Raw genomic sequence first — 19,842 nt, 5'->3', positions numbered from 1 at the left:
GAGAGCGGGGTATCACACACCGACAAAGGATTGTTGCAAAACGAACAAAACAAACTTTCATAACTTAAATCATCGATAAATTATCCGTATTTAGTAAGGCAGTTTCTATTTTCGCGCCAAAATTGGGACTAGGAATTTTTAAGACACTCAATATTTTGGCTACAGGCGTCAATCTCCGACATGCAGATCGCCGCCACGGCCGCCTCGATCCCAAATATTTCCGCCAAAACACCTCTTTCGCGTCTTGCCTTTTGTATTCCTTACGCGTGATCAGGTACGTCATCCCGTTTCGTCATTTCCGTCTTGCGTTCGAAATTACGTTGGAAATGGAGCGATAAAATGTGGTAGGTAGATGGTACAGCCTCTGGTCAATGAGAATAAAGCTTATACACGGTGTAGATTGGTCGTGTATCTGCTTGTGTGTTTGTTTAAAGAAAGACAAACGGCATCGGCGGGGTTGGGACAGGAGTCAGTGATAGTAAACGGTGGTCGTAAGCAACGGTGTCGTACTCTGGTCGCAGAAAGCGGCTTCACAAAGCGGCCACTGACAGCCAGTACCTCGGAATGCCTCGGCCGCCCGTCTAACTTATGCCTGTCACGTGCGATCACCACTGTCGTACCGGTCACCAGCTGGAAGGTGCGGTTGGGCACGAGCTTTTTCCGATTTTTGATGCTTTTGTGACGTCAATAGTGAGAAGATAAGACGGACACCAAGCCACCTTCATTTAATATCTAATTTCAACGTAAAAAAAAGAGAGTGGAGTAGGCTGTGGATTTATTTAAATGTTGATCACGTCGTTTCTGAATTTACAAGTATCATGCCAACAATAACGTCATTATTTAAACCAAAAATTGCAAATCTAGTGGCTTGAGACTAATAACGGGACCAAAACAAAAAATTGTAGTTGAAGGGAAGGCCAATTTTTATTACGTTAGGTTATTTTTTAATTCAAGTGTCTGAAAATGTAAGATATATTAATTATCTTTTTTTTTATTGAAGTACTGAAAATTTTCTAATCATAGGACTAAAGATAGGTATAAATAATGCTTATAGGAATATAGGAATATAGGCAACTCTCTATATACTAATTGGCTAAAATTTGCCTATATAAAAATTAGATGGGTGAAATTTTTTAAAATGGTATGTTGGGATCCACCAAGCATCAAAAGTGCAAATAACTTGTAATAACATTGATGTTACGTAAAAATATTACACTTGGTATTATTTTTTTTGAGAGGTTTTGTAATATTTGTCTTTGTTTTTTGCAGTTCAGTTGTTAACTGTGTGAAGAGGCAAAACGCAGCAAATTAGAAAAGTACAAGGTGAGGAAAAAACACACTACATTAATCAAAATGACATTTAATCGTAAATTATATAAGAGAAAACCAACGCAATTAACAAAACTAATGAAAATGCAACATTTTCTTATTATAGCAAATACATTCGTATAAATCCTGAACCAACAGACAGGAATATGTAATTAAAAGTTACATTTAACGATGCTGAAATTAAAAATGGTATGAACAAATTTACATTACATAATGGCAAAAACAAATGTCAGTGAAATCACGTGCGAATTTGCATTCGAAATTAACATCCAATTAAAAAACTAATTGGTTTGGAAAAAAAAGGTTTCAATCGTGGCCAAAGGGTCACCTTACTCTCACTCCCCCTACGTGTTTTTTTAGTTCAAAACCACTTTATTGGTTTAAAACCGCGAAACATCTCATTTTAATAGTTCTATAATTACAATTTATTACATTTTCTTAACTACATTCAGTGTTATTGCAATTTTAATTAACGCAACCTGTCAATGTCAATGTCAAGATTGGCGGCGAACGTGATAGTTCTCCGATTTTCAAGGGAATTTCCAAGTCCTCCCTAGATTTTTACAGTTTTTGCCCCGGAAACGGAACACTAATTATTTGCTGTGTCATTGATTCGGGCCGAAGATTGCATCACAACTAACCTCACTTTTTACTACGCAGCTCCTCTTTTTCAATAATTGAGCAAAATTGCGTAATCATGATATAAAGAACAACAAGATAAACTCATTAGTCATTTGTAAGTGTGCAGTTGAGTGGACAAGTCGTTGCAAGTATGGAGTTTGGGGGTCATAAAAAATGTGTCATAAATACAGGGAATATCCTTTCACTCAACGACATTACAAGGAAATCGGGCCTAAACCCCACTGAGGAGGTAAATCTTGTTATAAATCTTTTCTAGGGAGTAACCTCAAAGTTTGTAGCTCATTAAAGCCATAAATATCACAGTAAAAGAGTTTAAAAGTAGTGAAGTGGCCCCCACGCCAAATAGCAAGCTTTTTATCCACAGATCAACTGATGACCTCAAGGCTAAAATTGCAGAACAGTCTTTAGCTGACCTGAAAATCGGTCTGAAGCTGTTTCTTAATAATGACAGTAAGATTTTTATACAGGAGGCGATTGAAGAAGGTTGGTACTTTTAAGGTCCTTTGGAGATTTTATTTTTTTTGTAGGGTTTGCAACACTGAATGTGCCCTCATTACAAAACGTGATTTTGCAATTTAAAAAAGACAAAATTGTGGAGTCTGGAGATGACATTAACAGCCTCAAAAAAATGTGGAATGTCCTTGAAGACTACGTTAAGAACGAAAAGATAGCGCAAATCGGATTGGCAGACGTTGAGGAGGAGACTTTTAAAAGTATTTTTGATTGGGCGTCTATTAAGCCTTCTATTATACAAATTAATTTGTCCACGTGTTGCGTGGTGCCCCCGACTCTACAAAGCTTCTGTAAGGAGCATGATGTTCAATTGTTGACTCACAGTGATCCCAGTGGTATGTATTCTCCACAGAAAGCCCCAAAAAACTGTTTTTTTTTCCAGATATTTTAACTAAAAGCGCAATTCAAAGTGCTTTGGGTGTTTCTTTATCATTAAATTGGGTTTCACGCTTTTTGGTCCACATCAAATGTAGGGGAGTTCTTTGTTCCAAAGGCTACTTGATAGGCTTAGGTGACAATTAAAATGCATTTAAGTTTTTGTAATAGGGATCAAAATGCACACTTTTTAGTGCAGTATTAATGTTATTGTGATTTCACCCAGTTCTTGCTTTGTGAGCTTTTTCAATAAATGTTTTATTTTTCACGGTTTGCCTCACCGGCAACACTTTTCTTTACCGGTTGTGGTACCTTAACCACCTCTCCTTAAATGTCAATTGTGAACATAACCCCAATATATCGTGTTTTTTTCCGCCTTGAAGAAACAAACAATCGTCTTATCTCATTATCAAAACAAATCGGAAACTGATTACAACCACGCAATGAGGTAAGCAAAATTAAATAAGTGTCCCATTTTGGAACGTCATCTGTCAATTGGCCTGTCAATCGTTACTTTGTATCTCGCGCATTAGTGTGATAAACTCCACCAAAAATGCCCGTTGATCTTCCCGGTTTTATTTATGCCGGGGCTGTGGCCGCTGGAGGCATCCTCGGCTATTACAGAGCAGGTTTGTTTTGAGGTTATGTCACAAAAACGACTTGCTTTTGTTTATATACAGGGTCTATCCCTTCTCTGGCTGCCGGGTTGTTGTTTGGGGGTGCCTTGGCTTACGGGGCCTACCAAGTCAGTCAAGACCCCGCGAACTACTCTGTACAATTGGTAACAAGCTCCATATTAGCCGGAGTTATGGGGTACAGATTCTACAATTCAGGTAAAATAATGCCGGCAGGAGTTGTCTGCGCGTTATCTGGAGTCATGATAGTTCGTATAGCCCTGAAGGCCGCAGGGCTGACAGACAGAAAAGTTACATAAGTTTTAAGCTTCCTTGTAGGTCTTCCCTTGATTGTAGGTATTAAAATGTGGCAAATCCATTATTTTTAAGGGCTAAAAGTTGTCTTCTGAATATTTTGTTTAATAAATGGTTTTTGTGGCCAGGGAGTTTTAATTGTAAACATATATTTTTACACGGGTAGAATACATAATTTACATTTTTTAGGAACTACGATTTCACCGGGTTTTCAAGTTTTATTATTTTTAAATAACAAACAATGTAAAAATTTTGTCCTAAAAATACAAATTGCACTCTGCCTTGATATATGGTACAGTACATAAATAAATCACAATGTTCTAATGGGCGTAACGCTAATGGGATGGACATTCTTAAAAACGACCAATCACACGCCACGCTCCAGGCCACGTGACGAAAGGCAAACGCGACTGATCGCGGTGATGTCAGTCCAAAGCGTGGTCTAATGATGCTATGAAAAATTGGCAGTATATAAAGATACACACTATTTACATTACATTAAAAGAAATACACTATTAGAATACTAAAGCTACTATTAATTTAAGAATAAGTCGAGTCCGTTTATAAACAAAGTCGCTCATCACGTGATTAAGGCACTAAACCGTCCAATCGGGTTCGTTCGTGGACACACCTTTAGTTACGTATCGATCCGCGCTGGGGCGCTAGCTGTAGCCACGTTTTAACTGGAAAAGTTCATAGTAAGAACATGGTAAAAATGAATAAGAAACAGAAAAAAGTAAATGTAAAGGTATGGGGAAGATTTGCGCCATCTTGCAGATAAGTTAAACACTGCTTAAGTCTTTTTTTATCGATTCTTAAAGCAGTTGATTAGAATACCCACAGGTGGCGCAGTGTTTTTCGAAATTGAGTACCAAGAATAAGAACCAAAAGTGTCTTGGCATTTCTTCGTTAAAAACGGAAGAAAAGGAACAGAGTGTAAGAAGTCTATGGTCTGTGTTAATAGCGCAATAATTCAAGACAATAAAATTTACTTCTAAAGGAATCGAAGGGGAAAGTGGAACTTTCACGTCTGAACAAAGAACAGATTTAAAGAGTCATGAATACACGTTACAGGAAGAATACTAAATGAAGATCATGCTGATTAATCACGACGACTAACAAGATGACGTGTGACGTAATTGTCTTACCCTTATCTTCCCCTATTTATGACTGCGCTTTTATTTCTTACATTGCTACTATCGCTGAAATAACTGGCAGGATTATAGGAGCGTTTGAGGTCGTTATTGTTAATATCGTACGTATTTCTTCCAAAATTAGCGAAATCGTACGGATTCTTAGTAGTCTGTTGTCTCAACTGATAATAATTACCAACATAAGGATTAGGGGTGGTTTGACCGAAGTAGTTTCTTGTGGATTGAAAAGGAGTTTGACTCGTGTAATGCCGAGTAAAATGATTGAAATCATAAGGAGACCTCGTGGTCGAAAATTGAAAGTATCGCTGGGGGGTCGTGTAAGGGTTGTAAGGGGGCTGAGTCGGATTATAGGGGTGTGTTGTGTAATCATTGTAAAAATGTGGCGTTTCCTCTTCGTCCTCGTGAAACCTGTTTTAAGTGTAAATCATGTTAATCGTGTTGGTAACAAAGACGGGTAATCGGCAATGATATGTACTTACAATGGCCGACCCTGGTTGTTTCCGTTCCTGATGTAAGAAGGCGTATTCTGAGTGTAATCAGGGATTATGTTCTCGTGCTCGGCCACGCACCTTCCATTCAGACAATACTGCAAAGAACTGTGAAAACATCTACCACGTGGGGGGAGTACTCACCTGTCCATCGCCGCACGGGGAGCCTTCGGCGGCCGGACGGTACGCTACGCAGTAGCCACTTCCGGCATCAAAACAGAAGAGTTGGGCGCACACTCTATCATCTTTCTGTAATAGCAGGTATTAGAGAGGTGCCTGAGGGTGCAAAAACAACGTACGAAACAAGCGCTCGTGCCACGGTCTCGCCGGCATTGAGCGTCAAGGGTCAGAAGCTTTCCAGGGAGGACCCTTGGAAGGCTGTCGTCTTCATGAGGAACGTTGTAGAGGCACGTTGCAGTGTCACCACTACAACAAGAAAAAGTAATGTATGCAACTCGGTTTTGTTCCCGCCTCACTTTAAGAAATGATGAAAACTCGAAACACTGCACGGAGACCACCGGAACCCGCGTTCGGTGTGTCTCAAATCCGACATGATGTACCCATCGGTCCATTGGCACTTCTCGGCACCAGGGCCCCCGAGGTACGAGGGTGGAGGGCTGCCATCATGCACCGCCCCCAATCTACGAAAACAGTTATTATGATTCCTTTTAAGGGTTGAGGTTCTTACAGATGGCCAACTTCGTGAGCTGCGACGATTATCCCGCTGAAACCACCAGTGTCTTCGATTATGGCGACGGAGTTAACTTTCTCCAGGCGTTTGTTGACGACACAAGCTCCACCTACGTACGCGAAACCTGTGAATTTTTTCCTAGTTAGTGGAGAACTACGCGAGCAGCGGCCATCACCAGACGAGGCTACAAGCAGTTCCAAACTCGAACCATCAGTAGGGTTAGTTTTGTTAAATGAATTAGTTGGTTAGTAGAGTGGAGACAAGACGTCTGGATCTGGATGTGGTGTAACTAGAACTACTGTCTCGAGATATGATGATGTGTGGATCAAAATCACTGCGGACTGTATGGAAATGACGCAGAAAGTCGAATGATCTAAGTACTACCTAACTAAAATTTTCCGCCACCCCCAAACGCCTTGCCCAAAGGTGTCGTCGGAGTGTGATGGATCTAAGAAATACAGATCAGTGAAACCAATGTCGATAGAACGGTACGTGCCACAAGAACTACATTTTTGAATCGGAAACTACAGTGATCGTGCGTTGATTGTTCGTACCTGCCGTGCCGCGATTGCAAACATCGTTGGGGTACGACCTTCTGCACATGTCTAGTCTGCAAAAAACATACCCGGTCATCGACAAGTGTAAATCTGTGTGTATAATTTGTATTATTGTTATTTACTCCTGCGCTCCTGCTTCCACCTAAGAGACAATTAATAAACAAAAAACACCACTGGCACTTTTGCCTGTCAGACATTAAGTTAGAACGATTAGTCCGGACCTAGATGTCGTAATTGATCCGAGTTAGTACCAGCAATGTACACGCAGCTTTAAACAGTGTGAAATGTGCTTTACCGGCCGTTCCTTTGGTACAGCGCCCGCCTTTGCGACGTCGACACATGTCGTACCTAAGTCAAAGTGGTTAAAAACGGACAAACCGAAGGAAAAAGGGAAGTTTTGAGGGAATACTGACTTTGTGATCGCTACGGCGATGTCGTAAACTGGTAGGCGGCGTTCTCTAAAGAGGTACTTCCCCATGTCCGTCAAGGCGGCGGCGGAGTCGATGGCGTCGCGCCCTACGCGATTACGTTCCAAGTACGGCGTAGCGTCCCGACCCTAAAAAATCAAATGTTTTCTTGTTACAGTGCCATGGACCAAGTTCTCGAGTTCTTGTCGGAGCGCAACAGACCTTTCACCGTGAACGACATCGTCCAGGGTCTCAATCAACAACTCGGTAAGAGTCAAGTGGTTGCAACGCTTAACAAGCTCGTTGCACAAAACCAAGTCATTGAAAAAAACTGTGGGAAGCAGAAAATCTACTGTGTGGCCCAAAAAACATCACTTCCGATGAAGGAGGTCAATTCTAACATCTTCGAAATGGAGCGTCAAAGTACGGGTTTGGCGCTCAAGCTCAAAGAGGTTGAAGAGCAGCTTGGGAAAAAAACCTTGGAATTGAAGGAGTTTGAAGGGAAGTTAACAAAAGAACAGATTTTTGAGAAGAAAGAAAGCCTTGAGGAGGAGATTAAAGATCTTCAGATGCAAATTGAAGGCTTCCAAGGTGAAAAGTATCAGAAAACTGACAGAGAGAAAATCGAGAAGGATTACCGTCACGTTCTTAAAGAATACAATAAGCGGAAGAGACTATGCATGGATATGGTCGAGGCTATCTTCGAGAACTACCCAAAGACCAAGAAGCATCTTCTTCAGGAAATCGGCTTGGAAACCGACGAGGACGCGAACTTTAAAATTAAGGTACAAATAAAATAAACTTACTCTACTGATAATGATCCCAGCGATCGAGATCCTTATTTTCGGTCCTTTAAGCAACTTGTACCTCATATCCACTCCATTCCAAAACGAGACGAAATACCTCTTGATCTGGAGGTTATCTCCTCCGTGGAGTCTATATCCATCATAGTCTACGATGACTAGAATCTCAGGGTAGATTGTATAAGGAGCCTCTCGTTTCGTTCTTTTTGTTCTCACGTTCCTTTTGTGTCTTTTGGCCAAGTGGTCGGGCTCCATGAAGGCTAAACAAGCGTAAAAATAATGCTGGCATGCAAATGAACGTTGCTTACCGTAATCGCTCATTGTATCTTCTTGATTTCCGTTTCTTTTGTACACGATATGTCGATGGCCTTGGATTTGCTGCTTTTTCCTTTTAATAGGCAACCCCGTGTCGATTGCAACTTCCGAGCTGAGCTCTCCATCAGCGTCCAAGAACATTTCGTCATCATCACTCGGCTTTTCTTTCGTTTCTTTCTTGCTAAGTCTGGGAGGAATGGGCCGAATGACGATGTTGGGCCCAATACTGCCCTCCTGTAAGAGAAATTTCGCGTTAGTTCAACCAACGTTTGAATAATTCAGCGCCATAAATCAACCAATTTGTCTTCTCCTAAGCCGCAAATTTATGCCATCCGTGACCACCTGTTAAATCCACTGAAAACGATTGTTTTTCTAATTCGCACGTTACATCATCGCTGTTCTTTTTTTCACACGCCGAAATGTCTCTTGACCGATTTATTTTATGGCTCATCATCATTGACCCGGGTCCATCGCCCAACCCATGGGCTTACGAGGAAGTTCAAGGACTTTCTTGACCAAGGGTCGCGCTTACATCAACAGATCTTGAATCGCGACAAAATGAGATAAATTAAACACTACAGATCGTCAAAAGTCACGGCGAATAAGTGAAGGCTTCGTCTTCGCGAAGAACGCGGATTTTTTCGCCCGATTCTTCTGACAATGCGATTTTAGCGTCTTCGCCTTGACCGAGATAAAGAGTGCGTTTTTGATGGATTGCGACCTCACACTCTTGTAATTGTTTATTTCTGTGATTAGGCGATGACGGATTAATTGTTGTGATGACAATTCGCACCGATTTTTGGGGATTGTGTTCGGGAAAATTACAACTTTAATGGGTGTGATAGGAACAATGATTACGTGATTAGAGCCGTTACTGTAGTCAGAAATGTGGCACGGTTACTTCTGGAATGTTGAGTAATTATGACTTTCTAGTGACTATTTTTTATGGAAGGACAAAGCCATTTCAAAACACAATCTGAGGTGTATTTTTATTTTGAGCATTTGTTGTGATTTGCAGTGATGCACATCACTGGTTGTTATGTTCGCCGATGTCAATTCGTTGTGCATTTAACGCCACACTCACTAAAATGTGAGGTTAATACCTTTCAGTAGGTGTAGAAGAAGGCGCGAAAACCGAAATTGTAAAACTGTTGACAATTTCGTGTTTAGTCGCCCCATTAATAATCAAATTATAATACCATCAGACACAAAACCTAAAAAATGACCCGGAGATCGCATCGATTAACCTTTTTGGTCTTCAGTTTACAAATTACATGATTAACAAAACCAGCCATCACCTCTCTTTCTCGAACCTCACAATTAAACCTCTGATGAAATAATTACCCGAGTCCCCATTAAATTCCCATAAGTTCAAAAGTCGTCCAAAAAGCATCGTGAGAACACCGATCTCTTACGCAACAGTCTCATCATCACGAAATGTCAATAATAGTTCCAATTCACCGAATTATCTCAGACAAAAAGCGTGTTATGCATTTTCACTTTCTGTGACATTTATTTGTGCAACGCGTTTCCTGTCCGATTGTTTATTGCCTTGGCTGGTAAATGCCATTCTCCGGCTCGAATTTTCCCGCTTTTTTATTACAGCTAGGTACTTTTGTTACAATTACTTGCTTGCTTTCATGCCGGTATGGAAATTTCGGCCCACTTTGACGTTTGTAGAACCGATCGCTTTGTTGTGCAATATCATGCTCGATTAGTAATTTTAATTATCGCAATTTGCCTGCCGTTGGTTACTTTTACGCAAAACGACATAAAGGCCAAGGTTTGCCAAGACTTACCACAATCACGGTATCGTTTAGGTTTCGGAGGAGAATTGCCGCTTGGTGCTCCTCGTCTTGGTAAATGTCCCCAATGTCCTCATCATCAGTCTGCAAACAAAACAAAATATTAAAATCCAGGACCGGATTGACTCATCAAATTAACAATACATCTATTATTATTTTTATTATCATCTTTCTTGTCTTGACGTTTTTACATAATAATAGATCCGGATTTTTTAAATATTTATTAATGCAATTTTCTATACAAGGTTAGTGGGTCTTAACAATATGCTTGAATGTAGAAGTGATACTATAAAATCATACAAAAAGAACCACATTTCTTGCCAAATGTCATCGAGTTTTATTTTTTTATCTAGATCCCGTACTATTCATTCATTTCAGACCTTGATTAAACAGGTGTCTAGTTTTTTTCTTTATTGTTGCTCTATTTTCAACAATGGAAACTTAAAATGCGCTTAAAAATAGAAATGTGTTGGCAACCCTGACTGCCTGATTGACAGTTTAACCGAAACGCGGTAATTCGATTCAGTCGACAAGGCGCCATATTATCAATAAATTTATAATAAAACTCATAACAAAATGAACAAATGTGGCAGTTGACAACACATTTGTCATTTGCTATATCTCTACGACCTACGTTTTAAAAAAATAGCATCGCCTGGTAACTTGAGACATTTTTATTATCAAAATCCACATTTGGCGCCTGATGGGCCATAATTCACTAGTCCCGGGCCTGCCCACAATTAATATACAGAAAATTAGTGTGACATAACCCGGGTCCATAGCCACCTGATTCCAACAAGGCTATTAATTATCCGCAAAGTACATAATTTATTACCGATTAGCGATTCATCATACCTATTTTTTTGCACCTGCTTAAAAGTGTCAAGATCATGGCAACAGTAATTCGGCAATTTTCTGCAATGCGTGTGTAATGTCGTAATTTTTCAGCGACCGGTAATTACCAGTTAATTAAAATGAATATAATACACTGCGAAGCCACTTATCGTCCCAGATTTCAGTGCTATTGAAGTATCGTGTTACTACAGGCTAGTTTTGTCCGAGCGCCACCACATTACGAAATTAGGTTTATTTTCGCCATTAATTAGCGTCCAAATTGCAGAACAATGGATTTCATCGTGTGACTGTTATAAAATCCGTGACAGTTTGTTTTATTGTACTTGTTACAGAAATAGAGGGTGTCGACAAAACAAAAGAAATCGAAGGTCTATCACGCCTCCACCCAAAATAAACGAACAACGGAGCCTTGACCGAACCATGAACCATTTTCATTTCTTTTTGGGATAATCCTTAAATACTAAGTAGTCACAAGAGTGAAAGCGGTTAGCTAATTCGCTGACCTAGTTGGGATTTATCGGCATTGACGGGATTTTGAAGATGATTTCTGTTAATCTTGTTAAGATAATCCGTCAACAGTTACGAGTCTGATTCCTCAATGTCATTGTCACAAAACTGAAGAAAGTGGGGATTCCCTAATTCCGCGCTTTTTCTTTTTTTTTGTGGAAACAGTCAACTACTCCCGGTTACCTCTTATCCTGCTGTCACACTCCAAAGCTACTGTAAAATCGACAGGAAAAAAACGACCTCACAGGCGTGACGACATCCATTGTCCTTCGATGGTACGAAAACGTAGTTTAAGTAAACAAAAATTTTTTACCTCCGCGGGCTACCGGAGATGGGTGTCCTTTAAATTACTTGTAACTTGTTCGACAAGTTGGAGTCTTATTTGAGGAAATACTTGTAAAGGCTTACTTTAATTGCACTAGTTGTTATTCAACTGATTTGCGAAATTTAGTTGCATTAGCATTTTTTTTTCGTTAGAAACTTAATTTGACGGTTATGGTGGTTTTTGGTGATTTTTGATGGTTAGGGGATTAATTGGTAACAAGGTGGTTAACCTGACAGGAGTTTCACAAAGAAGTTGGTAATCCTAGTCAGATTGTTGTAACTACAAATCAATTCGTCTTGCATTAAATGTCAGTTTAAGATCAGTGGCGCGAAATTTAAAATTATTTTTAACAGCAATTATGTCTAATTTGTTAAGAAGGACAACACTTGTAAAAATTCATTCAAAGGACGACCATAATTTCCATTGTTTTTCAACTGCAAACCTGTTTCGGCCTTGTCAGAACCATTCTCAATAAATTCGCGCTGACATGATATTTCACTTGAACCCAGATTACAAATTACCATTTGAATAGTCAAATTAAGATAAAATTACAAGCTATAATCGAGATTTAAAATGACACTTGATACTAACATGTGTGTAAATTGCCGATTAACTTTTAATTTTTAATTATATGCACCAGGAAGCGAGTATTTACAATGAAATTTAATGAGGAATTGAATTATTTAAATTGTTACTTCCGTTTCGTTCCACTTTATTAAAAACCACTAACAATTAAAATAACAGAGAAGTATGTTTTTCAAAACAGCGTCAAGGGAACCGAAAACACACCCATTTACCCATAAAACCAAAGGTTACAGTGAATAAAAAGCACATATTTCATTTAACCCAACAGTACCATCATTGTTATTTCAAGTGACAACTTTAAATCATCTTAATCTTATAAATATTCCTAACAAGGACACCAGACTGGAACCAACGAACGTCACTGTCTTTATCGTAAAAGCTTGATTTCTCAGCGATAAGGAAACGGCGCCATTATTCTTCAATTTAATGGAAGAAGTGAAAGGTGCAACCGTTTTGCCCGATTTAAAGTTGAGAGTAACCATTGAAATTCGATGGTACGGTAGCAACTCACCTCTGGTAATTCAATATATTCAACACCATGTTGGGCAGTGGCGTTGGGCTCCACAGTCCAAATCTTCAATTTGTTTTTCCTGAAGAGCCCCCGTGTTGGTACAAGAGTGAGGTTTAGGTCCTTCCCGAAGACTTTGAGTTTCAGTTGAGTCTTGGGGGAGTCGGTGTCAATGAGGTTGTCGCTTTCTGGTGACGGTTTTAGGGAGATTTCACGGCGCAGCAGGTGGTGGATGGGTACGACTTCATAGTCGGGAACTGCAAGAAGAATAATTTTGAGATATTTAATTTTCCACGCACGGTGGGTCTGTATTAATACTTAGCGACCCTGACGTTGTCGCAACGTTTAATAGTTCTTCAGCGTCTGAGGAATAACAATGCCTCAACTCACCTAAATCGTGTCGGTCTACGTGAAACGTGCTCTTGATTTCGTCCACTGTCATCAACTTATGAATCTGGAACGTAAAAAAAACATCAAACCTAAATCCACGAGGAAGTATTTCCAACAATGCACATGTTACGGCTCAGTTTTATTAAATTTCTTTTTTTGTAATTGGAAAGTAGATGATTCTCATGCAACAATTACCACGCGCGTAATGATAATACTTGTAAAGTTGGTGTATAATTATTCATTTGTTAATTTCCTTCCGCTTTGGTGTCTAAAAATATCAAATATCGATTTGAGCCACTTCCGGTTTCCTGTCTCGACCCATCGTCGAAATCTCCAAAGTGCTGCGTTAAAACATCAAGTTTCGTTTGACCAAGGTTTCTTTTGTTACGAACTCACTTTTCAATTTCTTGCACTTATCAAGAAATCAGCAAGGTCGCGATATTAAAGGCGTGTTCACTTTCCTCCTGATGTCTTACTTACGTCATAAGTGGCACATGCGCTCATCAATGAGGTGACCAAGAGTACGAGTTGGCCGTTCATTCTTCCTGTAGACAAAACCAACAATTAGAATGATTACACATTTTTTTCGCGTTGTGTAAAGACGATGTGTGAATTTACGTCAGTTATTGGGAAATTGCGTCAGTGTCACTTGGCGGAGTGATAACTGTCAAAGCTTCAATTAGAAATTGCGTTTTTTCGGGGCTTTACGAGTTGAAACAATGCGTTACTAAATTTATCTCTGCATGATGGGTACTTTCAGTTTTGACATTTGGCAGTAAATGTTAACGGTGTCAATCTACCTTCAATTTGAGGTGAAAGAATGTTTGGGTTTGTAAAGTCCGTAAGAAAAAGTTGTATACAAATTTTGATTAATGTTTTTAGCTACAAGAGCCATTACGGTAATTAGGATACAACCTTTAAAACTTTGTAATTTAAATCCAAATTAGTAAAAAACGATCACGATCTTCTAAATGATCATATTTCTCCCCGAGTACACTGTTAAATACTTTTATTTAACATATTCTCAATGGTTTAATTCAATTTTCTCTAGAACATCTGGTGAAACTGAATCCGGTGAATTAACATCAGTTACTTAAGCTATACTTGAGTTTAATTAGTCCCAACTGTGGCAACTCTAGGCTGATTTGCATTTTGCATGTTGGTATTCATTGAATTTGACAACTTGGCATGTCACTCACACTGTCAAAAAAACATTTTGACGTAAAAACTGCCAACATTCATCTTCCAAAAACGGCGAGTTTTTTCCATCACCTGTCAATTTTAGCGTTTTCACTGAGCTTTAAAACTGATTTCATTTTATTTGACGTGATGACAGTTTAACTGGCACAATTTAATCTTTTTTATGACTGAAGTGTTTAATTATCATGTGGTGGTCCATTAAATTTCTATTCGCAGTAGGCTTTGAGAAAAAAATTTCTGATCGTAACTAACACCACCACAGTTTTGACGTATGACCACTAAATATTAGTTAGTTTTGACAGTTTGCGAGCAAAAAGACGACTTACATTCAGAATGCATTGCCTGCCTAAAATGGAAATTTAATGGATCACATAATAGTAGGCAGTGTGAAATAAATGACTTTTTCTAAGTAGGCTGTGAAGATAGAAAGATCGTTCTAAATGTCGGCTGGTTAATCTTAAATTGACAACCAAAATTTCGTTGCCTCAAAATAGTTGTCAAGTAATAATAATAAATAACAGTCCTACCAATGTAAAAAAAATACAATGCTCACTAGACCCATGATTTTTAATCACTGCAACAGTTACATTTTGATCATTTCATTGATCAGAAGAAATTATCACTTCCTTTTCAATCAATTAGCATTAGAATACTCTTCGATAGAATTTGGTTACATCTGTCCCCTTCAACGATTTGTTTGTTTGATCAATTGATTGGCTTCATTATTGTTGTTTTCACAAAGAGTTCAACGACTCATTTTAACTTGAATGATTCATTTCTTTGATTTCGTCGTTTATCTTATTGTAACCCGAAAGCAAAGTAAAAGTGTCTTGTAATCGAAATTAAACGGCGCCTAGTCGCCGTTGCACTTTTCCACGTTTCTGTTATCAACCAGTCATCGTTGATACGTTAACCTCAAACTGTCAAACAATTAATTCGAGATAACAATCAGAGGTACCAACCGATTTCAAATTCCCGAGCCTTCTGACGTTTTTATCGTGTGAAATGTGTTTATGGAGATGCAGGTCGCCAAGTAAAAAATCTCCGTGTTATTCAAATTTCTCTTAACATTCAGTTCAAGGTATCTGATAAAAGCGGTACCGAATTATGATTCCATGGGCCAGAAATAGACACTTTCTTGAGGATCACCAAAACATGTGGATGGCCTCCAGCATAAATTTCGCTCTCGTTTCCTCATTAGCGAAAAACTGATGGAAACCGAAAGTTGGAAGAAAATGCCGAATTTCTTCCACAAAGCGTTACCAAATTTGTGTTACCTCACAATTAACGTTAACTAATACCGCGCATTAAACGTAATTGTAACGCTTTACGCTTTTTTTACATACAAACCCGTTGAGTGAAACTTGCTTATACCGTAATTAATACAAGGTTTATGACAATGGTTGAACTTAACTTTCCTGCGATTGTAGGCCTGTTATTGTTTGGTTTTTGATGTGTCAATCGCTATTGCTACATTATAGGAACTTTGAGATCGAAGTTAGAAAATTGGATCGAACGAAAGTGAATGGCTCTCATATGAAAGTTGAAAAGCAAAAGTGATCGATTAACATCGCCATTGGCATTGGCTGTTCAAATTTAATGGTAATGAAAATCGTACCATATCGTGGTTTGTCCAATTTCCAACTTCTGGCTAGAAAACAACCGATGACCTTGCCATGGTGTTGTTACATTTCCGTTTCTTTTAACTGTTATAAAATCCGATTATGAAACGGCTAAAGTATTCAAAGACCACATTTATCAAGACCACGCCCTATTTTTGCATACTCATTTGCAGGTCACGAGACAGTTATATGGTGTTTTAATGAAGGTTTCTCTCAGTATACAATTACTGAGCTTTTCGTAAAAATTTTCAACCGGATTGGTCTATTTGTTTGCTTGCGACACCTCAACCTAACCCAGTCACATATTGAACAGCCTGTAGCTACAAAATTGGGAGGAGCACACGGATCTAGATTTTGATACAGATCGTGACAAGAAATTTCGAATCCGCGTACTGCACCTCCGGCTAACTTAAAGAAATCGCAGTTTAGGAGACGTAAAAATATTCATTTGAATTTTAATGTGAGTACTTGGAGAGAATTAACCTTTGGATGTGTTCTTACATAATCGAGGAATTTATCAGATTGTTGTAACTACTGATTTTTATATGTCTATGTAGATACATCACTCATCTTTTTTAAAATTAGATTTTTCAGTGACTAGCAGCTTTGTGGCGTTTTTTCCGATCATATGGGAGCTTTGATTCTCGTCTTCTTATTTCCATAGGAATTTGTTTTAGTTTTTATAAAGCAATTAAGTTTAAATTGCTCCATAATGGATATAATTGGTTTAATGTCTGCGGCTCATTAAACAATGGATTGATATATTCATTTGCCCACAACTGGGTCCCATATATGGGTCAATTTCTCCTCGTTTTAGGGCACCACCATAAAACTCGCTCAGACGTAGTATATTTTTAGTACCGTAGTCACAGAAGTCGTTTGTGGGCACCATACTATAGCAAAGCGCTCGATTAAAATTGACCTTTCTTTTGATTAAATTTAATTTGAAAATTTTATTGGAACCTTTCTCTTTGTTTTAAATGAATATACAGAGTGGATACTTAAATACCAAGCCTCGGGGAAGGTTTCCACAAACAATTAAAGTCTCTGAATGGTTAATTAGCACACAGGAAAATAACTAGATCAGATTTTCTACCGTTCTTGTTACTAACCAAACCACTAATTTTCAAATGAAAATTCTAGCCTAATTAAGTCGAAAATAATAAGTTATCAACCTCTGTAACGCAGCATAATTATTATTTCCTGTTAGTGGGCACCTTGCATCAAAAACTTGCTTTCTCTTATATCCGAACATTATGCAAATAATATTACTCCAAAATCTCCATTTTCCGCTAATAAATTCTTACGTAACACGAAAAGATGTCTTATTGCAAATTATGACCTTTTCTGATTTTCGTCGATCAAAATCGGTTTTTCCATCAGCCTTCGATCGATTTTTGGGTCAATAAAACATTAAAACATGCTTCGATACGGTAATAAAGAAAAAACGCAATGTCAGGTGTTTGCTACAAAAATAGATGAATGAGTAGCCAGCAAGGTCTCCACACTTTGTCATATTGATTTCGTATGTCAACGATTCGACTCCGCCCATTTTTAGCTCATGCAATTTTGCCACGCGCTATTGTTTTCTTACGTAAGGATATTACGGTATTTAGAAAATATAAGATTGGTATTATCGGAATTAATAATCGCGGAGCGCCTTTCATTTATTCGAAGGATGAGCAGCCGAAGCGGTGATTGGTCGAAAAGTTACGTTTTCGGTAATTAAACGCTGAGAATTGAAGAAAGTGGTAATTAAATGCGATTAGAAAATGGAAGTGAGTTTGGTGGGTTTTAAATCGAGGCGGCTGGGAAGTGGAGATGCTCTTTACGGTTGCGAAACGTCGGAAGAATGAAATTTTATTATTCTTCCAGTTTTGGAATTTTGGAAAATCTGCTTGAGTTTTTGACAGTTTGAGGTTGCAGGGCTGCCAACCTAAAGATGCACTGCAAGGCCTACTAAACGCTTTTCCTGTGTCAATTTTCAGGGTCGTGGAATTCCGGCTCTTACACAGTTGCAAAGACCAAGAAGTGAATTTAAGAATTTTACAAGTAATATTAACCACAATTGCAGTTAAACCACAAATGTATAGTGTGGGTAATGAATACTAACGATTTCATAGATTTAGAATGGCCTTTATATAGCCCATAAAACAAGTGAAAAGAATATTTTGAATATTTTTTCATTCCTTTTAACATTGTTTTTCAATTTTACGGTTCACGGAGAACGTGATTGGCAAGAACCGTTGCACGTGTAATAATACCAATCCTGTTCGAATGTCAGCAGTTACGAAATTTCACTGTAATTTTGAGCTGGTGCCAACCAAGATGTAAACACTGAAGGTGAGCTCATTGTAAACAATGTGTAATTGGTTCCATTGGACTCCAATGGGAAGGCCAAATTTGTGGCAGGTTGGATTTCGATGAGGAAACAAGCGTTGATGCGAAAATTATCCATGAAATCAAATCTTGGATCACTAATTTATTATTACGATTGATATTTTATGGTATGTTTGGATTAGTGTAGTGGAGCTGTCGGTGTAACCATCATAAAACAATACAGAAAAATGTAATTGTGACGTAATGAGAAATACAATGGGTACATTTTGGTGACAGACTAATTTTTTAATTTTTGCGCTGTTTCCGCATATCATGCTCCCATCGTGACTTACAAACTCGCGACTCGTTAAAAAGCACCACGACATGTTTCGCCATCGACAAAAACTCCTTTTCTAAAAATTTCAATTAGATTACAAAACCATTTTCACAAAAAGCCCAATTTTCTTTCGATTACGTTGTCGTTTTTTTCAAAAACAACGCTTTTCTTTGTGAAATACAGAACCCGGTACCACCATCGAAAAAACGGTAATTATCTATTGGTGCACGAAGGAGTGGCCAACAAGGTCTCCAGATTTCACAGCAATTGAAGTTTTTTTGGGTGATTAAATTGCAATCAAAGCTCATCGCTGATTTCTCTTGTTTGGTTTCGTAAGGCGCATCTCTGGTCCGGAAGAGGTGTTAAAGGTCATTTTCTCTTTCGGGTTCAGAGGGTGAATGATGTAAGTGGTACCCTCATCGGGTTCTTGCAAAACTTGAGATTGTTGCTATCGATTCGAAAGTAAAAGTAGTGCGGGCACTGCCTTGTAGATATCTCGTCGACAATGCGGATTTGGGATTTTCGCGCATTTTTGGTCTTGCCAGAGTAAAATTATGTATATATGCCAGCAAGACGTCTAATTTCCCTTTCACTTACTTTCGAATCAAACCGTGAACCCGAGATGCAGCTTTGACAGTTATGTAAACGGAGATTTCCCGGTTACCTTTGGTGGAAACGCCGTATCCCAGTCACTATCACAGATCACTAACTTACACTTTACACATTAGTGTCATTGTCGCGGATCCCGAACTTTCCTACACAAATCAGTACTGATCGCGAAATTCAAATTAGAAAGTTCTTCGGCAATTAACGCTTGATAAGCAGCGGATCGAGTGAAACGTCTCCAATTTGTGTAGAAAAAATTCGCGCTTTTGCCCTATTCTACATCTTTTGAGAATGTCGCGAGTCGAACTGTGGTACCTTAAGACGACTTTGTTTTAGTATCGTAGAAAGAATGCGCACGCAACGATCATAGAGAGGGAAAGTAAGGTGAAAGGAACCAAAGGACACTACACCATAACGTACTACTGGTACGTTGATCAAGTACTACACGCGGCCGAGTCCCAATTTTAGGATGCACTATGACATTAGACACCCTCGACGCTGGAAAAGACGCGAAAATTCGAACAAGGTAATACACAAATGTCAAGAGCGATCATTTTTGGATGGACACCGACCTTTGTAG

The 19,842-nt window shown here is 38.8% G+C and overlaps 4 protein-coding genes across 10 annotated transcripts; 3 read left to right on the top strand and 1 right to left on the bottom strand.

Moving 5' to 3' along the window:
• Positions 1 to 1,180: 1,180 nt before the first annotated feature.
• On the top strand, positions 1,181 to 3,127 carry Gclm (Glutamate-cysteine ligase modifier subunit). Of its 2 annotated transcripts, XM_088030304.1 has the most exons (6): positions 1,181 to 1,219; positions 1,270 to 1,323; positions 2,071 to 2,200; positions 2,250 to 2,454; positions 2,499 to 2,819; positions 2,867 to 3,127. In XM_088030304.1, the coding sequence occupies exons 3-6, from the start codon at positions 2,102 to 2,104 to the stop codon at positions 3,004 to 3,006; spliced, it is 765 nt and encodes a 254-aa protein (XP_087886430.1). In that variant the 5' UTR covers positions 1,181 to 1,219; positions 1,270 to 1,323; positions 2,071 to 2,101; the 3' UTR covers positions 3,007 to 3,127. The 2 variants fall into 2 exon arrangements, with proteins under 2 accessions (XP_087886430.1, XP_087886419.1); XM_088030293.1 differs by lacking the exons at positions 1,181 to 1,219; positions 1,270 to 1,323 and having other exon boundaries at positions 1,727 to 2,200.
• On the top strand, positions 1,274 to 7,902 carry LOC148181682 (homologous-pairing protein 2 homolog). Of its 3 annotated transcripts, none has more exons than XM_088030331.1 (2): positions 1,274 to 1,323; positions 7,264 to 7,902. In XM_088030331.1, the coding sequence occupies exon 2, from the start codon at positions 7,268 to 7,270 to the stop codon at positions 7,883 to 7,885; it is 618 nt and encodes a 205-aa protein (XP_087886457.1). In that variant the 5' UTR covers positions 1,274 to 1,323; positions 7,264 to 7,267; the 3' UTR covers positions 7,886 to 7,902. The 3 variants fall into 3 exon arrangements, with proteins under 3 accessions (XP_087886457.1, XP_087886450.1, XP_087886441.1); XM_088030324.1 differs by lacking the exon at positions 1,274 to 1,323 and adding an exon at positions 3,156 to 3,307; XM_088030315.1 differs by lacking the exon at positions 1,274 to 1,323 and adding an exon at positions 6,299 to 6,609.
• Positions 3,301 to 3,913, top strand: LOC148181683 (transmembrane protein 14C). Its single transcript, XM_088030342.1, has 2 exons — positions 3,301 to 3,488; positions 3,540 to 3,913. The coding sequence occupies exons 1-2, from the start codon at positions 3,413 to 3,415 to the stop codon at positions 3,791 to 3,793; spliced, it is 330 nt and encodes a 109-aa protein (XP_087886468.1). The 5' UTR covers positions 3,301 to 3,412; the 3' UTR covers positions 3,794 to 3,913.
• sona (sol narae metalloprotease) lies at positions 3,921 to 19,604 on the bottom strand. Of its 4 annotated transcripts, none has more exons than XM_088030263.1 (16): positions 19,254 to 19,604; positions 13,659 to 13,723; positions 13,179 to 13,242; positions 12,792 to 13,045; positions 10,003 to 10,092; positions 8,197 to 8,437; positions 7,892 to 8,148; positions 7,092 to 7,234; positions 6,676 to 6,731; positions 6,119 to 6,245; positions 5,907 to 6,071; positions 5,730 to 5,856; positions 5,575 to 5,679; positions 5,422 to 5,528; positions 4,937 to 5,350; positions 3,921 to 4,471 (listed from the first exon to the last, which is right to left on the bottom strand). In XM_088030263.1, the coding sequence occupies exons 2-15, from the start codon at positions 13,716 to 13,718 to the stop codon at positions 4,939 to 4,941; spliced, it is 2,208 nt and encodes a 735-aa protein (XP_087886389.1). In that variant the 5' UTR covers positions 13,719 to 13,723; positions 19,254 to 19,604; the 3' UTR covers positions 3,921 to 4,471; positions 4,937 to 4,938. The 4 variants fall into 4 exon arrangements, with proteins under 4 accessions (XP_087886389.1, XP_087886397.1, XP_087886382.1 ...); XM_088030271.1 differs by lacking the exon at positions 6,676 to 6,731 and adding an exon at positions 6,974 to 7,026 and having other exon boundaries at positions 19,321 to 19,604; XM_088030256.1 differs by having other exon boundaries at positions 19,321 to 19,604.
• Between the last annotated feature and the right edge of the window lie 238 nt (positions 19,605 to 19,842).

This window comes from Gnatocerus cornutus, chromosome 1 (assembly GCF_029298725.1).
Source record: "Gnatocerus cornutus isolate USDA-ARS CGAHR chromosome 1, icGnaCorn1.1, whole genome shotgun sequence".
In the NCBI taxonomy this organism is placed as follows: domain Eukaryota; kingdom Metazoa; phylum Arthropoda; class Insecta; order Coleoptera; family Tenebrionidae; genus Gnatocerus; species Gnatocerus cornutus.
This window is presented reverse-complemented; position numbering and strand designations above follow the sequence as displayed.

What these genes read in the sequence shown, in the direction of transcription:
- sona (XM_088030263.1), bottom strand. Translation starts at nt 13,718, where the DNA reads ATGAACGGCCAACTCGTACTCTTGGTCACCTCATTGATGAGCGCATGT. An exon ending in CGTAGACCGACACGATTTAG is followed by an intron (nt 13,046 to 13,178) that starts GTGAGTTGAGGC and finishes TTCTTCTTGCAG; the next exon opens with TTCCCGACTATGAAGTCGTA. An exon ending in CCCCGTGCGGCGATGGACAG is followed by an intron (nt 5,529 to 5,574) that starts GTGAGTACTCCC and finishes AGTTCTTTGCAG; the next exon opens with TATTGTCTGAATGGAAGGTG.
- LOC148181683 (XM_088030342.1), top strand. Translation starts at nt 3,413, where the DNA reads ATGCCCGTTGATCTTCCCGGTTTTATTTATGCCGGGGCTGTGGCCGCT. An exon ending in CCTCGGCTATTACAGAGCAG is followed by an intron (nt 3,489 to 3,539) that starts GTTTGTTTTGAG and finishes GTTTATATACAG; the next exon opens with GGTCTATCCCTTCTCTGGCT.
- Gclm (XM_088030304.1), top strand. Translation starts at nt 2,102, where the DNA reads ATGGAGTTTGGGGGTCATAAAAAATGTGTCATAAATACAGGGAATATC. An exon ending in GCCTAAACCCCACTGAGGAG is followed by an intron (nt 2,201 to 2,249) that starts GTAAATCTTGTT and finishes CAAAGTTTGTAG; the next exon opens with CTCATTAAAGCCATAAATAT. An exon ending in ACAGGAGGCGATTGAAGAAG is followed by an intron (nt 2,455 to 2,498) that starts GTTGGTACTTTT and finishes TTTTTTTTGTAG; the next exon opens with GGTTTGCAACACTGAATGTG.